The sequence below is a fragment of the Nuphar pumila genome, chromosome 6 (assembly GCF_984573655.1).
Source record: "Nuphar pumila chromosome 6, dmNupPumi1.hap1.1, whole genome shotgun sequence".
Taxonomy (NCBI): domain Eukaryota; kingdom Viridiplantae; phylum Streptophyta; class Magnoliopsida; order Nymphaeales; family Nymphaeaceae; genus Nuphar; species Nuphar pumila.
Window position 1 is genome coordinate 116,280,582 of NC_143254.1, and position 15,984 is coordinate 116,296,565.

Consider the following 15,984-nt stretch of genomic DNA (forward strand, 5'->3'; position numbering starts at 1 on the left):
GCACAGGTCGGGTGCAGTTTGAATGCAGGCTGTTCTGAGTCCAACATGTTTGGTTCTGACCTAATCATATATATGGCTGAATATGGTTTTACATGTATTCAGATTTGCTAATCAGATTCATATTTGGAAGTAAAAGTCCAAAACTGAATCTAACATGTTTAGTTAATAGGATCCGTAATGCTTTTATTGAATCATAGTGTCAGTCGGGTCAGGTTTCCTAACAAAACCAGGTGCGAATTGTTTGTGAAAAAACTACAGCAAACCAAACTGCGAAAACTGGTTTTATTCTCGAGCAAAAAAACTGGTGTTTGGATGACCTTTCTCTCTCTACAATCCACCTTGAGCGCATTGGAGATGGCCTCTTTGAGGGCACGGGTGGGATGTGAAATGTCTTTTAGGGCCCGTTTGCTTCATGAGAAAGGCAACCATTTTCTTATGTTTTCCTTTCCTGCAGGCGAAAAACAAACAGCCTTGCAAGGAAACATGGGGCCCATGCACGCCCTATGTGGCAGTCTAGTGAGGTTTGCATTTTTCCATGGGGTTCGGCCATTTCGTATGAAATGACTTTTCCACCAGGAGGGGTAGGGAAGCCACTTCTTGCAAGAAAAGCGGTATGGGGTGATTTTTCTAGCTGTATGCTTTTTTTCCTGGGAAAGGGAGTTCTCTCCCCTTCATGTAACAATTGGAACTTGGATTCATTGGTTTTTTCATCCGTAGCTTCTTTTTGGTGATGCTCCAACAATGACGGGGACGCATCAGCGGTGGCGCCTGTATTTCATGGGCTTTTGTAACAAAGAATCCAGTATTTTCAAAATTGTATCTACCAGGCCAGCTACGATTTTCGGATGTTGAGGTGAGAAAGGGTAACAAGTTAACATCATTCTGCAAAGAGTCTCTGGAAAAAAAATGGGGGTGTCGAAATTTATTTTCTCAGAAGTAAATTTTGGGGTCTCAAAATGGCGTTATGAAAATGTTACTTTAGGAATGCCATCATCAAGCCCTTCATGTTTTAGGAAAATTCGGCCTAGCAGCCAAATGCCCCCAAAGAAAATTAACTTGAGAAAGGTCTTATTTTTGGTAAATTATCTGACATATGCAGGGCCGGTAAATGAGCCGAATAAACTGAGCAAAGCTCTTGAAGCTTGGGCCATTTTTGTGGTGAACCGAGTTTCGTTCGAGCTCATGGTGATCTTGGAGTTAAATGAGTTGAGCTCGAGTTGGCTCATTAAAAATATATTTTTTAAAGTTAAAAATAATAGAAATTGGTCTCCAAACCTACTAAACCCAGTAGCCCATTTATGAAATGATACACTGTTTTTATGCTCTAAGCAAAGGATATAAACTTATTGATTGCAAATCAAACACTTGAACCATCTATATTCTATGTTAGTACTAGTTTAACGAGTTCCTATGACCAGAGCTGAATATTTATAATCTGTGTTTGCATGAGTTCAAACGAGCCCTTTACAAGCCAAACACAAACGAGTCTCATTTCTCAGACAAACCATGAGTCTCATGATCGGGTTCTGAGATGTTGGATGACCTAGATGTGCACTAACAGCTAGTCAAATGGTCATCTAAGTTTAAGCTCCGTCAAAGGTCAAAAAACAGTGGTCAACCGTATAATATAATCACCATATGGTATGATTGAACCCATGGTAACAAATACGGGCGATACTTCAAAAATATTGAAAAGGAAATGTGATGCTTTGGTCACCGTTTTAAATGGACAAGATATTGTGATATTTTCAAAATATCGTGATAATAACATTTTAGTGTAATTTTGTTTTTACCGGCTATGTTGCAAGAGACAATAGGTTGTTTTATTGCTTGCGGTATTTTTTCGGTTTTCACATATTTTTGTTTTTAATCTTTTAATTTGTTTATTTTGGATGAAAACACAAGAAAACAAAAAGAAATCAATTTCTCATGAGATTTTCAGTGCAGTTATTTCCTGTTTTAAATCGTTGTCACTATGATTGGGCCCCATATGTTGGGTGGGCTCCTTCCAAAATCTTTTAGTTCATGCAAACTGCAGGTTTCAGAACCTCAGACCCAAGTATTTGCGACTCGACATGGTCAGACTTAAATTCTCAGAAACGAATCGTGCAGAAATTATAGAATTTAAATAGCCTCTTATCGAGATAACTGAAAGGAGAAAAAAAGTTCGGAAATAACCGTACTATATGGCTAATTTAATCCGATTATCTAAAAACCTTGCAATTTTCGATATTCACTGGATGTCCAAAATCATAAACATCATTAGGACCCTTTTATCCTTAGCAACTGTGAATTTAAGTCTTTTTGCGAATACTTACCACTAATTTCGCAAATAGCTTTCTTTTAAGCATATATTGCATGCTATCGCATGAAGTTATTTGCGAATCTTCAGATATCACAAATATCATACTTAAATATTTGTAAAATTATAACAAATATGCGATATTTTTAGTTTTTGTAAATTTTGTCGAATCATACTTGTTCACATACTCGTTCTTAAATCTCGTGAAGTATATTTACGAAAATCCTATTGATTGGCAAAAATTGGATAGTTTTGCAAAACCGTTTCTCCATGTATAGACAAGTCAATATAATTAACATATAACTAAATACAGTTGGTTTGCATGAAATAAGATAATTCGAAGTTTAACAATTACAAAGTTACATTCAATACATGAGCTTCATTACAAAGTTATAATCAAAGTTTAGCTCAATATATTCAATTACAAAATTTAACTTGATCCATGAAATTATAAATATAAGTTTAACTTGATCTATTACAAAGGTGCATAATTGTCCACATCTCAACTAGCTGGACAAACTCTTTCGACACCTCTCTAACTGATGTCTCCACTTTTTCGTGTGCTTATAGGACTTGATTATGCAGTTCCTTATATCTATGACATCTTGCTGAAAATAACCTTTTATTAGCAAACAACTAACTACAATGAACATATCAAACTGCTGAACAACTGACATATAAACACATACCTGCATAAAATTCAATCTTTATTTTCTGCCCTAGTACTGCATATACTATATAACAAACATACCATAATCATACCTGTAAAATGAGAAAATATCAAGTGAAAAACATGTACATATACAAAATAAATTAACAAACAAATGCAAAGTAATTACTCGTTCTCTTGTTGAGGAAAACCCTCCATCCTCTACATTGTCCAATCTTTATAATAATTGAACCAAAATTGTACTAAAAAAACTGAACCTGCAACATATATTTACGAAAAGGAGATAACAAACATACAAAAAAAGTGGGTACACTATTGAGTAAGTTATATTATCATACTATTTGTTTGAGGTTTTTATTTACTAAATATGTGTTCAGCGTGAAATTGTATAGCCTGAAGTCCTTTTCATTCATGTCCATTTCTCAAAGAACCCAGTGCTCATTACCCCAGTTGAAACTAATTAAGAGCTGCAACATAAATCTACTGTAACATCGTTGTGTGTGTAAAAAAATATTTATAACTATTCAAAGTTGTGTAAAAACATAGTTTGTTAGCATCAAGAAAATGATATGACAAGTCATTGTTCTCCAAGCAATCGATTGCCCTATCTCGCTGTCCTTTAGTTGCGACTATTTATTATGAACATACAAGGTTTACCAGTTAGTTTTTATTAATCGATAGTAAAATAATATAAATATCACTTTTATAACTCATAGAGAAATAAGGTGTAAGGTAAAGGAACTTCGACAAATTATTTATTTTCATATCCTCGTTGTGAGCCACTTGGAGTCTTTCTATGAATCTTGCTAGATGCTACATAGTAAATTAAGTGTGGTAACAAAAAAATAAACAAAATTACATACAAACATAACAAGAAAATAAACAAATTAACATGCAAAACTAACACTTAAGTCACTTGCCAAGAGAGTTTATTTGCTAAACTCATACTTTTTTTGGCTTTGGGGTGTTCTCTTCTATAGCTTTTTCTTTCTCATTAATCCGTTCTTAACAACAAAATAAATTATATATAATTAATATCAAATATACAAACATGATTTGAGATATTGCTTATACCTCATGTACGATCGGTTGTTCCATGCTCTTCGAAACTTAAGGCCTTTTTAATCTCTTTCTTTTGTAAGAACGTGTACGATCATACATCTCGAACTACCTAGATATATACATAAAGAAATAATTAATTAAAAAATATTGGATATATACATAAATAAGTAATTAATTAAAAAATATTAGATATACACACAAATAAGTAATTTATTAAATAATACTAAATATATATCACTACTGTTATTTGTGGTGTCATTTGTTATGGCCAAACTCATCACATACACTGCACTTGCATGGCACAATATCCCTCTGTTCTGTTATCCGTCTATTAACGTTAGGTCACCCTCCTTTAGAAACCACTATTGGTTAATAGACAATTATAAGAGTAGGTGAAGCAATATAGGAGACATTACCCGCCATCGCGAAAAATAAATATTAATTATATGCAACTCGATATGATTCAACTTTGAAGAACTTATATCAGTAATCCTCTAAAAGGTTGCCCTCATACAAAATTCATGTGATCACATGTTTGCAAGGAATCCCTCTAACCTGCCACTCTTCATACGAGCACAAGCACCTCTGTATATCAACATTATAACCATGAGATTGGTTGTGGGCTTCGTAGGGTTGTCAGAGTCAATGCACTACTTGTACACATATTTGTTGTGCCTTTTCTTTAGTTCCACTAACTTTTCTTTTACCTTTGTCACCACAATGCCTATCACATGCTGCCCTACAATCTTTCTTTTCTCAAACAATTTTATCAACATAAGATAAAACTTTTCAATAAGTTGAATTAGGGGCTTGTCAAGCATGACAATAATTTATGAATTGAAGCTCTATGGTATAGTAGATATTAGGTAGTCATATCTTTTTGCTTGAAAGTGATAGTTAGTCCAATGTTTCAGATCCACATCAGTGACAATAAAATTGTATACGTCTGTGCTTTGTTTCTTAACTTTGTGAAGAAAATAAATGCAATGTTATTTCGTGGTTGCTAAAGCTGCACTTTACCAAAGGGCACTAAGTGATGAACCAAATTTCTTCAAAAAGTTTTCCATCAAATGCTTTATGCAAAATCGAACATGACATGTAGGTTGTGTGTGGGAGACAACATACTTTAAACCTAGATGCCTATCCGAGATAATAGTTAATACTTCTCTCTATCTAAACTCATCGAAGCATATTAATTCGTGCTTTAATACCTCTAAAAATCATAATCACGACACTTTAGAGTTCTTATCAACAACTGTAAAGTCTATTAGAAATATCTCATCACAAGGATCAATACTATTAACCGATAACAATATACCCGTGTATCTTCCTTTAATGTGTCATCTACCATAAGGACTGAAGGGCATTCTTTTAAAAACCCATTGATGTTTGGCCAGAAGGATAAGAACATGTACTTAAATCGGTCTTTTTGATCGATCTTAATATACCTTAGTGATCCTCTATTAGCATTCATCAGATGATTAAAATAGGTGAGAAGCATCTTAAAGAACCGTTCAAATGAATCATATAATGCAACCTTAGTGTGTTCTTGTCCATACCATACTTGTTTGTAAGTAACCTCCATACCTTCTTCATGACTGATATCATTTATATTTTTTCTTGGAGTTATCTTTGGGTTATCGTGCATGTGTTTGTGAATAATATTTGAAATCTACTTGGAAGACACTTTCTTCACTACAAGGTTGTCCAATGATCCACCACATGTATGCTCGTTATCATATCTCTTCACTTGAAAGAAACTTACTCCGCGTACCTGTGTGAAATGAATCTTCTAGGGGCAATCAACCATCATATGAATGTTTCTCGTGCATACGATCATCACTCTATTATTGCAGCTCTTTAAGATTTTTGCTTTACAGTTATTCCTGATCACATGATCTTTCAAAAACTTGTGGTAGTGCTAGAGATCATTAAACTTTTTTGCCTAAAGTAATTTCTCGATCATTTGAATGTGTTGATATCCATTGAAATTATTCATAATCATTAAGTTTTTTATTATACAATTGCTCATACAAATTAGTTGTCTCTGCTTCAATGCTTTTTAATTGCTCTTTATTGTATGAAAACCTGTTGAACGAAAACTTAGGATTCACATTCTCTAATGCCATTGGTGCAACACTTTCATTTGCCCTTATTTGTCTAATGTCATTAATGTCTTTGTGGTCTCTTATCGACATGGTATACTCATCATTATCGATATCATTTGATTCTGCACTATCAACATGATTGATGTTATCACTAATTGATTATTCGGTTGAAACAATTAAATCAAAATTCATTGTATCTATCGCTTCATTTGCTTCTATACATGTATCATTCTTGCATTTCCAAGATTCAAGATTAACCATCAAAATATCATATTCATTATCATACCTACATCATAACCATAAATTATATCAAAATTATAATTTGTACCTAACATTATCGTATACCCGAAAAGGCTGCATGTCATTCAAATTATTATGATGAAGATCACCGACACTTCTTTTTCTATGTATAATATTAATATCATCCAATGTTTGGATAATGGGCAAAGGACTCAACTCGATAGATGGTGCCTGAGATACATGCACATTTTTCACGTGATTCACATCATTCTATTGATCAACTACTCCTTGTTTAACTGCTTCTTCATTAACTTTGGAGACTTTAAAGTAAACATCACTACTGGTTAAAATCGATTATACATCCTCCTCCTTAACATTTATCCACATTTCTTGGTTATTTGAAGAATAAGTAGACTAGAGAATCAATAAGTGTAAGACTCAGCCTGGCCAAGTCATGTGGGCTCGAACCCAACCAGACCCGACTATGCTGAGAGGATAAATATAAAAAACAAAACTTTAAAAAAAGGGTGGGGGGGAGAGATGGTTCCTCCAAATGAGAAACCACCTCCCCCTCTCTCCTACGGGAGGGGGTGAGGATAAACCTTGCCCTCCCCATGATTTTTGGGAGGTGGAGAGTTATTCCCACCCACCATGAGAGCTCAACAAGAGCCCTCACATGCGTCTCCTTGCTCATACTAGATCAGAGAGAGAGAGAGAGAGAGAGAGAGAGAGAGAGAGAGAGAGAGAGAGAGAGAGAGAGAGAGTTTAAGCGAACGAGAGAGAGAGAAAAAAGGGCTGCCGCCAATCGAAGGAGACACCACTGATAGGTAACAACCTCCTTTCTATTGATTTGATGAGAGAGAGGAAAGAGAAGGCGAGAAAGGGGCATGCAGCCACCGACAAGAAGGTTGGTTGCCGGCGATGCCCCATTGAGAGAGAGAGAGAGTGAGGAGGGAGAGACAGAGGGGGGAATCACCCTCTGTCTTAGCTTGCACCTCTAGTATGAGGGGTAGAGAGGGCAATACAGGGGGGGGTGCCCTCTGTCTCAGTTGTCACCAACCACCGTGGTTATCGGTGACATTGCTATGAACTAGAAGGGGCGAGACAGAGGGTGGGCACCCTCCGTCTCGCCTTTGATGGTTGGGCTAGTGGGGAAATAAAGGAATGAAAAGCCGTCTCAACCATTCACAATTCATTTCCCGATTGACTCAGCCCAACCCGAACCGCCTTGGGTGAGAACCCAAACTGAGTCGGGTTGGATTAAGGGACATACTCGATCTGGGTGCAGCCTAGATCTAGTCTGATCAAAGAATAAAAAAAAAATTGTGCCATATTTCTGTGCGCTACTTTGGTATTTCTTTTTGAAAAGTTATACCCATGAACCTGAACTCCAAAGGTCACAGATCAAGATGTTATAATAAGTCTGCTGCATATCTAGTTTTAAGAGACATCAAAGCCATAAATTCTTTAAAGGTAATATTTTTGGTGACCATTAATGATTTTTAATTAGTTTAATTTGGCATATGGTAATGTACTTTAGCTCTTTTAAATGCCATCATTGACTGCCTACAACAACCATGATGGTATACTTTAGCCATTTCAATACTTGTGTACACTGAACCCTATCCACATTACACTAACACAAGAACAACAAATATTAATTAAAGGATAAACAAACAATCATAAATCATTTACAACAATATATACATTTCTATGCAAAAACCCATAAACATAGTAAGCCCTAAATGTTAAATCCGGTGGCTAGAGACATTGAGTACAACACCAGAAAACATACAAAAAACATTCATAGCAACAACCAAATACAAATACACATGAGGATATTGAATGGTCGCAAGATAGATCCGTTCACACCTCAGATTGTAGGTTGTCATATTAAGCAAAAATACGCATGAAAATACCCACGTATATATTGTATGAAACTCGCATTTTGAACCTGTAGATGAAAAAATGAATCACAATGATGATACCACAACCTCCTCAAAATGAATTACCACAAGGGTTTTACAAAAAAGTTCTTTGCAGACAAAAATGAAAAGAAAAAACCCTCGAACAAAAATGTGTATATATATGATTCGATAAAATCACAACTATTGAGAAAAATGCATGTAATAAAATTTTTGCAAATATTTAAGTATCATATTTGCAATTTTGTTTAGAGTTTTGCACATAAATTTATGCGATTTTGAAAAGTATATGCGAAAAAGTATGATATTTGCAAGAGGTGTTTTACAATTATATTTATGCAAAATATTGACATATATGCGAAACAATAGGATATTTGCGATTTTGGTAGTTTTATTTCACCAAATTTTTGTAAATAAATTTATGCGATGTTTGTGAGGTCTAAATTCACATAAAAAACCTTGTAATTATGTATTTAAGTGGATGTTGGAGATAGCCGATGTGTGGTATAATTTTATTGTAAAAAGGCTTAAATTCATAGTTGCGAAGGGTAAAAAGGTTCTAATGATGTTGGATATTTTCGATTTTGGATATTTGGAGAATATAAAAAATTATATAATTTTTAAAAATTTGGTCAAATTAGCTGTACAGTATGGTCATTTTCTAAAAAAAAAAAACTAGAAAAGTAAGTCGCTGAACATTTAACAAGGTCTTTTTGCACCCAAAAACTTGAGAGCGGGTGAGACCATTCATCAGTCGTATTCAATCCTCACCACAAATCTCACTTGATCAAGGTGTGTGAGTGCAAGATCATGAACTGCCTAGTAGGGCTACTTGGTTGGACTGACTTGTGAATAGTCATCAAATTGACAGGACGTCATGAGTCCAAAACCATGAGTGCGTGGGCAATGAAGACATGGGGTTTAATGACAATGAACCAGTGAGAAGGTGAGGTTTTCCTGTTTCCTTGCTTTGGATAAAAATTAAAAAAGAAAAAAAAAGTGCATGAGCCCCGTGAAATCATATTGCACACTCTAATGTGCCACTGCACCTGATCCCTCCATCATGGTTGGGGGATCGGGTGCAGTGACACACTCAAAATTTTAGCTTGACACAGGACCCCGCTTACCACTTGAGATACTACTACCTCGTTGGTATTCCCAGCTGAAATGTGCCTAGGCTAATCTGTTACATTAATGTGTTGTTTAAGAAAAATATGTCTTTTGCTAGGGCTGGCATAAAAGATGAGTAGCTCAAGGTTCAGCTCGGCTCAGCTTGTGAGAAGCATTGCTTGGCTTGAAAATTGAGCTCAGCGAGCAGAGCTGTGAGCCATCTTGTTTAGGTAAACTAGCCGAGCATGAACATGGTAAGCTTGGCTCGGCTTGTATAGGGTCGTTTTACATATTATATACTATAAATTATGTGAATTTTATATATTTATTATATGTATTATATATTTCTATATATTATCAAGCTTAAAAAAACACTTGAAAATATTAAAAAATATGAGCTAGCTCATGATCGGCTCTCCAAGCTCCGCTGGTAACAAGCTCGGGCTCAGGTTACTTCATGACAAGCTGATGAGCCGAGTTCAAGCTAAGGTGTACCCTTAATGAGCTGAGCCGGAACAACCCAAGCTCGGCTCGACTCGTTTACCAGCCCTAATTTTTGCCATAACAAGCCAAAAACCAAACAATTGACCAGATTATAGGCATCTAACCACATTTGACCAGCAAGTCACCATTTAAGCCACGACATGCTGGAAAATGTGATTGCAGAAACCGTAGAGGACAAGTCAATGACGGCTCCTTTTCCCTCTTTATTGCTTTATTTTTATGTAAAATTAAAAAAGAAATTAATAAAAAGTTATAACTTTTCTGTTATTTACAAAAAACTATCAAAAATTAAAATTATTACATTTAACCGGGCACTTTATCTGAATGGATTTTAAAAAAACATAAAATACGTCAACCAAAAATACTCGTGACTTCCACCATATAAATGCAAATGGTTCGGGTTCCTATCCGTTATAAATATGACCAGATCTGATTTAATAAGACGTAGCAGCGATGAACCCACCAGGCTGGTTGCCCAATGAGCTGTTCGGTACCTGGCCCGTAACAAGTCGGGTGCCGGCAGCGAAATGCAGCTGCAGCCTGATAAAACTCGGGCCGGACTCTGTCCCATTAAATAATCAAGCCCGAATAGGGTTGGGCCACTGTGTAATACACAGAGCACAACAAGCCTGGCCCGTTAATTGGTCCAGGCTTAAACGACACGGCCCAAGTATTTTTTGGTAAATACTCTTAAATTATAAGGGTCGGGTTTGGGCTTCTTTTTTATCGAATCAAAGATGAACCTAGCTGTTATTTGGGCACGTTCAGGTTCATCGTAATAGGTTGGATACCTGATCCATTATGGTCTAACCTTTATGTAAACTGAGCTAATCACATTTGGAAGTTAACAGGATAGAGTAACCAGAATATGAGAACTAGAAATATGGCATTTCCAAAGTCTTTTTTGTAAATCCAACCATGTAGATGTGTTCAGCATGGTAAATTTGCTAGGAATAAACTGTTGGATATGTATTTTCGATGAATTTTAATTGACTAGAGATGATAAACACAACCGGCCGGATGAACGAGTGACAGCGGCAAAGAGGTGTTGAGAAGGCGCAACTTGCCGGAGGTCACAACAGTAGCAGTTGGTGCAAAGAGCTTGAGAAGAATATGCAGCTTGTTGTAAGACACGACAGCAAGAGTCGGTGAGAAGAGATCTCTTTCTTCATCGACCACAACACCAACAAACCAAGGAAGACGATGTGACCAGGATCAGAGCCGTCGCTCTGATACCATGTGAAGCTTAACATATCAAAACGATAGAGGAAAACCTTGGGAGATGAAAACTGAAGTTCAGTGTATCTTAGATTAAAGAATGTGCACTCTTCCTATTCTCTTATGGGATGATGAGGTCTTTTCAGATATAAATGCTAGAATCCAATCCTATCTACCATAAGATTACAGACGAAAGCTACAATTGAATACAATAAAAATAAGAAACAAACAAATTGCAACAATAAAGTAAGAAAAATGTCAAGATTCACATAAGTAACTTTACTTGGTAAATCTTAACATACCCTTGAGGTGCGTTTGAATCCCTCCATCTCAGCCAAGAGATCATGGGCTCTCAAGGATATCTCTAGTCCGAACCCTACCATTGGGCTAAAGATCCGTGGCCTTGAGGGACTATGTAGGAGCCATGAAAGCGGCTCGGATCCAGAACAACTAGACACATGGGGATTTGGAATGGAATCGAATTTAGAACAGTAAAAAATTTCAAAACCTCCATCTTGAATCCGACCCATTTACATCCTTTTATGTGGAGTCCACACCTTGATAGGAGATCTAGGACATTTCAAAGTTCCAACAACACTAGTCAAATCCAGATGCAAATCGATTTGAGGGATAGACTTGGCAATTTAACTGATATCAGGGAGGGGTTTACCAAATCTGCTAAATGGATTCAATTAGACTGGATGTCCAGCCCAAAAAACCCATATTATGGGACACCCCGAAAAAAAACGTGGCCTACAAGAAAACAACCAACCAGCATCGAGACTTTTTAGGACGTTTTTGGCAAATAGCAAATCTCTCCACCAGCAGACCGCAAACCTCTCTCCCCCTCCCCTTCTTTCTTCTTCTCCTACGGCAAGCAAATAAGGTTTTCTTTTTGGTCTCTCTCTCTCTCTCTCTGTGTGTGTGCATTTCCATAGACGTTGCTGCTTGTAGCGAACCGACGACGGGTTTTCATTCGGTCTTTTTGCCCACCTTGCTTTTTTACAGTGCCAAAATTTCTTGGGGATTGATTAGTTTTCCGAAATCTGGTACGAATCAATGAAAGAATCGCCGCAATTCCTCTAGTGCCCTGTTTCATCTAAAGGGGGCTTTCGTTTTGGTTCCTTTGGAGTATATCGGGCTTTGGTTCTCTTTGAGTCGTTTGCTCGATTGGGGAGGTGGAGGGAAACGGATGGCCGGCGTCGTTGCCGCTCGAAGAGCGGTGCTGCAGGCCCTGGCGAGAACTTCGGCGGTGAATTGCAATGTTGGGCATGTCGGGTTTCAGAGTCGGGGGATGTCGCAGCTCGTAAAATCCAACGGGAAGCGGGCATTCCTCGTGGACACCTTGGCATTGGTAATCTTTTGTGTTCTTCAGTTTCTGGATAGACGCGAATTGAGAGAATTGGGAGATTGGTGTTCTGAATGATTAAGATGGTTTCCATCTTCGTCTTTTGTCTGGTTGATCAGGTTAGGACATTAGAAGGGCAAGGAGTGCCGTCGAAACATGCTGAAGCCATCACTGCCGCGATAACGGAGGTTTTGAATGATAGTTTGGAGAATGTAGCTCAGTCATATGCTTCTAAAGGGGAGATGCAGAAGGTAGGATTTTTGGCGTTACCCATGATTGATTCTCTGTGCATTTTCTTCCTTTTCTCTTCTTAAATTTGAAAAATTATGCATTTTTTGGCTCTACTTCGTTTGGGGCTCTCTCCTTTTTTTGTTTTGTTTTTTAAATGTGTATTATGGATCCTATTGCTATTTGTTATGAAGATTTGCCAATCTGATACTGTTTATTGTGACAGAGCCAAATGATTCAAGAAGCTAACTTATCCAAATTCAAGTCTGAAGTGCAGAGCTCTCAGGTGTGGTCTTTGTCTCTCTCTGTACCATCATCTGTGGCGTCAGCTCATTAGCATGCTTGTGTTTAGTAAATCGTTTCTCTATCTTGAGTGATTGCAAGTGCTTGGTAGTTTGCTCTTTTATGTGGTCTTTTACTTCAGATTTTCTGTTCGTTTTGCTGACTACGAATATTGGATATGGTGGGTGTTTGATTTGATTATATTGAATGTTGTATTTTTGGAGGGTTCTTTTTTCCTGAATAAAGGGCATGATGAACAGCTCAAGCATTAGGAATCTTTTTAATGGAGAGTTTCATATTTGGTCAATATACATTTTTAATTATCTTTTTGGACATATAAAGGAGCATTTCCTTACGAGGCCACAAATGCATACTTGTGATTGTGGAAGTGTGGAATATCTGTTTCACAAACTTTTGTTGTAAAAAATGACATTTGTATAGTACTTCTTTGGCCTACCTGATGGTAATATTTGTGATAACCAATTATTGATTGGATGAAAACCATCTTTTCAGAAAACCATTTAAAATGACTTCAGTTTTTTAGGCCTCTTCAAGCTCAAAGCCAAAAGAATGAGCTAACTGTTGGTCCAATGGCTTTGCCACTCTATTGAAGGGGTGGGGTTTAGGATGATTTTTCTTATCACTTTGTTGAGATATTGGGCTGTCAAAAAAGGAAAAAAAAACTTTTTTTTTGACAGAGAAAGCTGGGGTTAGGCAGACCCCTACCCAGTTATACAACTAATACCATTGGGATTCGAACGTGCAACGTCCCAACACGAGGAGAGGCACACTAACTGCTCTTGCCAAACAAGCAGAGCCCCCATTGGTAAAGGAAAAAAGAACTTAATATGCAAAAGCAAGAAGAGATTAAGAATGCAGGGGTCCCTTGTGGTTGGTTTATGTGATTTCATTTTGCTCCTGTTTAGTTTATGGTGAATTGGATACCACAGGTGATAATTTTGATGAGTGTCAGCGTGTCACTGGGCTTATAGTTCCTTTTTTCAGGTGAGAGAAAAATGGAAAGATTATGACATTTGTTTCCATACTGTTTCAAAAAATGAGGATGGATATTGTTTTTTTTGAAGAGAATACAGACTACCACCTCCCTACTGGTAATGACAATTTCAAGAATTCTAAGAAAGCATGAGGCACACTAATTATATGTATCTCCGTGTTTCCTATTTTCGGAAAACCCTCATTAATGAGAATTCCGATTTGCCACCTAATTTCTCCATCCAACCTTTTATCCAAGTACACTGTTAGTATTTCCTAGGAAGAATTTTGTAGATTTCAAGTCTATAAGTTATGAGAATTTTCTCTGACCTTGTTGCAAACTCACCTTTAGCTGAGTGCTGCTACTTTCTTGAAAAGACTGATTTCACAAGCATTGGGATCTCAATTTCACGAAGTGGATGATTAGCTAGTAAGTTGAAGCGTTGAATGATTGGAGAAAAGAGAAGAAAATTCAGACAGACTAATGTGAACTGCTGTCAGAAGAAAGTGGAGTAGATCTAGAAACATCTACCATGCTGAAGAAAAGGTTGCTTAAAAAACTTGTTGAGAAGAAAGTGAACATGCTGAAGCAATATTGACAAAGCCAAGTGTTGAGGAACCGAAAAGAAAAGAACAACAATGGAAAAGAAAATCAGAGGGGGAGAAGAACTCAGGAAAATCCTGAAAGCACAGGAAACCAGTTCAACTTTGGTCTTCTCTCAACTATCTTTCCTTAGTGCATAAAAATTTGTAGTTCCTGTCCACTGCATCAGAATAGTAATAATAGACTTGTCTTCAAGCGCCCTTGAATTCTTCTGCTGCCAGGGAATTCATTGTGTCTATGATAGCCTCCACTGGAAAATAAATGTCCATTTCCTACCATGAAGATTAGGACTGAACCAATCATGCTGAGTGAACTTCATGGACTCCTCACACAAGAAGCCCATATGACTGAAGTTGGAGAAAGTGAGTCTGATCCAAGGTTGCCAGTCTAGGAAGCGGAAGCGAGAAGTGATGCATTTTGAAATGTATAGGAAGTGGGAAGCGAGGAATGAAAAAGTAATATAAGAATTGAATGATAATAGAAATGGAACACAAATAAAAACTAAAATAAAAGTGACTATTCTTAAATTTCATGATTTTTTAATGTAAGAATTAAATTTTTAACAAAATCTAAAAATGATGACTGCCAATTTAGAGAAAGCACATGGAAGTAAATGAGAAGCGTGAGAGAAAACACACACAAAAAAAATGAAAAGTAGAGTGAAAAAACATATGAGAAGAATAGATGAAGCGTGTGAAAAGCATAGGAGAAGTGTGGAAGAATTGAGATTCCCATCAAGTTTCGGAAGCGAGGAGTATCGTGCTTCCTAAGTGAGTTTCTGAGAAGTGGGATTCCCACCTATCTAAGAAGCTTTTAGTAACTCTGCTTTATCACATTAACCCGTTGGCCAATATAGTTTCCAGGCAACAATCCGAAAATCCGACTCGATATCCCAATAACCATGGTAGGGGAAACCGTGGAGGTTATCAACAAAGAGGAGGAAGATCAGGTGGAAGGTTTAATGAGGACCGACCACCTAGAGTCGTTTGTTAGCTGTGCGATAAGGGTGTTCACTCTGCAAGTCAATGTTACCAACACTCTACTCAAGTCAAAACGCCACCACCTCAAGCTTACCTTGTAGCATCTCATACTTTATCATCTCAAATTGTTGGGGATGATAATTGGTATCCGGACAGTGGTGCGACATACCATGTGACCAATGACACCAACAATCTATCAGTGTCAGTAGAATATCAAGGATCAGATGCCCTGAAAATTGTAGATGGCTCAGGATTGGACATTAAACATGTGGGATCTTCTATGTTTGGTAGAAATTTTATTTTGAAGGATATACTGCATGTTCTTGATATTTCCAGAAAATTACTTTCAGTTCAAAAATTTTCCAGGGTTAATGATGTGATATTCAAAGTTCACCCTGATTCTTGTTTTG

At 37.0% G+C, this 15,984-nt stretch overlaps 1 protein-coding gene across 1 annotated transcript in view; it reads left to right on the top strand.

Annotated features, from left to right (window-relative positions):
- The first annotated feature begins 11,952 nt into the window (after window positions 1-11,952).
- The window catches only part of LOC149835836 (uncharacterized), a 30,027-nt gene continuing 25,995 nt past the window's right edge, over window positions 11,953-15,984 (top strand). Inside the window, exons 1-3 of the mRNA XM_090008779.1 lie at window positions 11,953-12,493; window positions 12,607-12,738; window positions 12,942-13,001. Coding sequence (XP_089864905.1) covers window positions 12,332-12,493; window positions 12,607-12,738; window positions 12,942-13,001 — 354 coding nt within the window. The 5' untranslated portion in view covers window positions 11,953-12,331. The remainder of the gene's footprint in view (window positions 12,494-12,606; window positions 12,739-12,941; window positions 13,002-15,984) is intronic.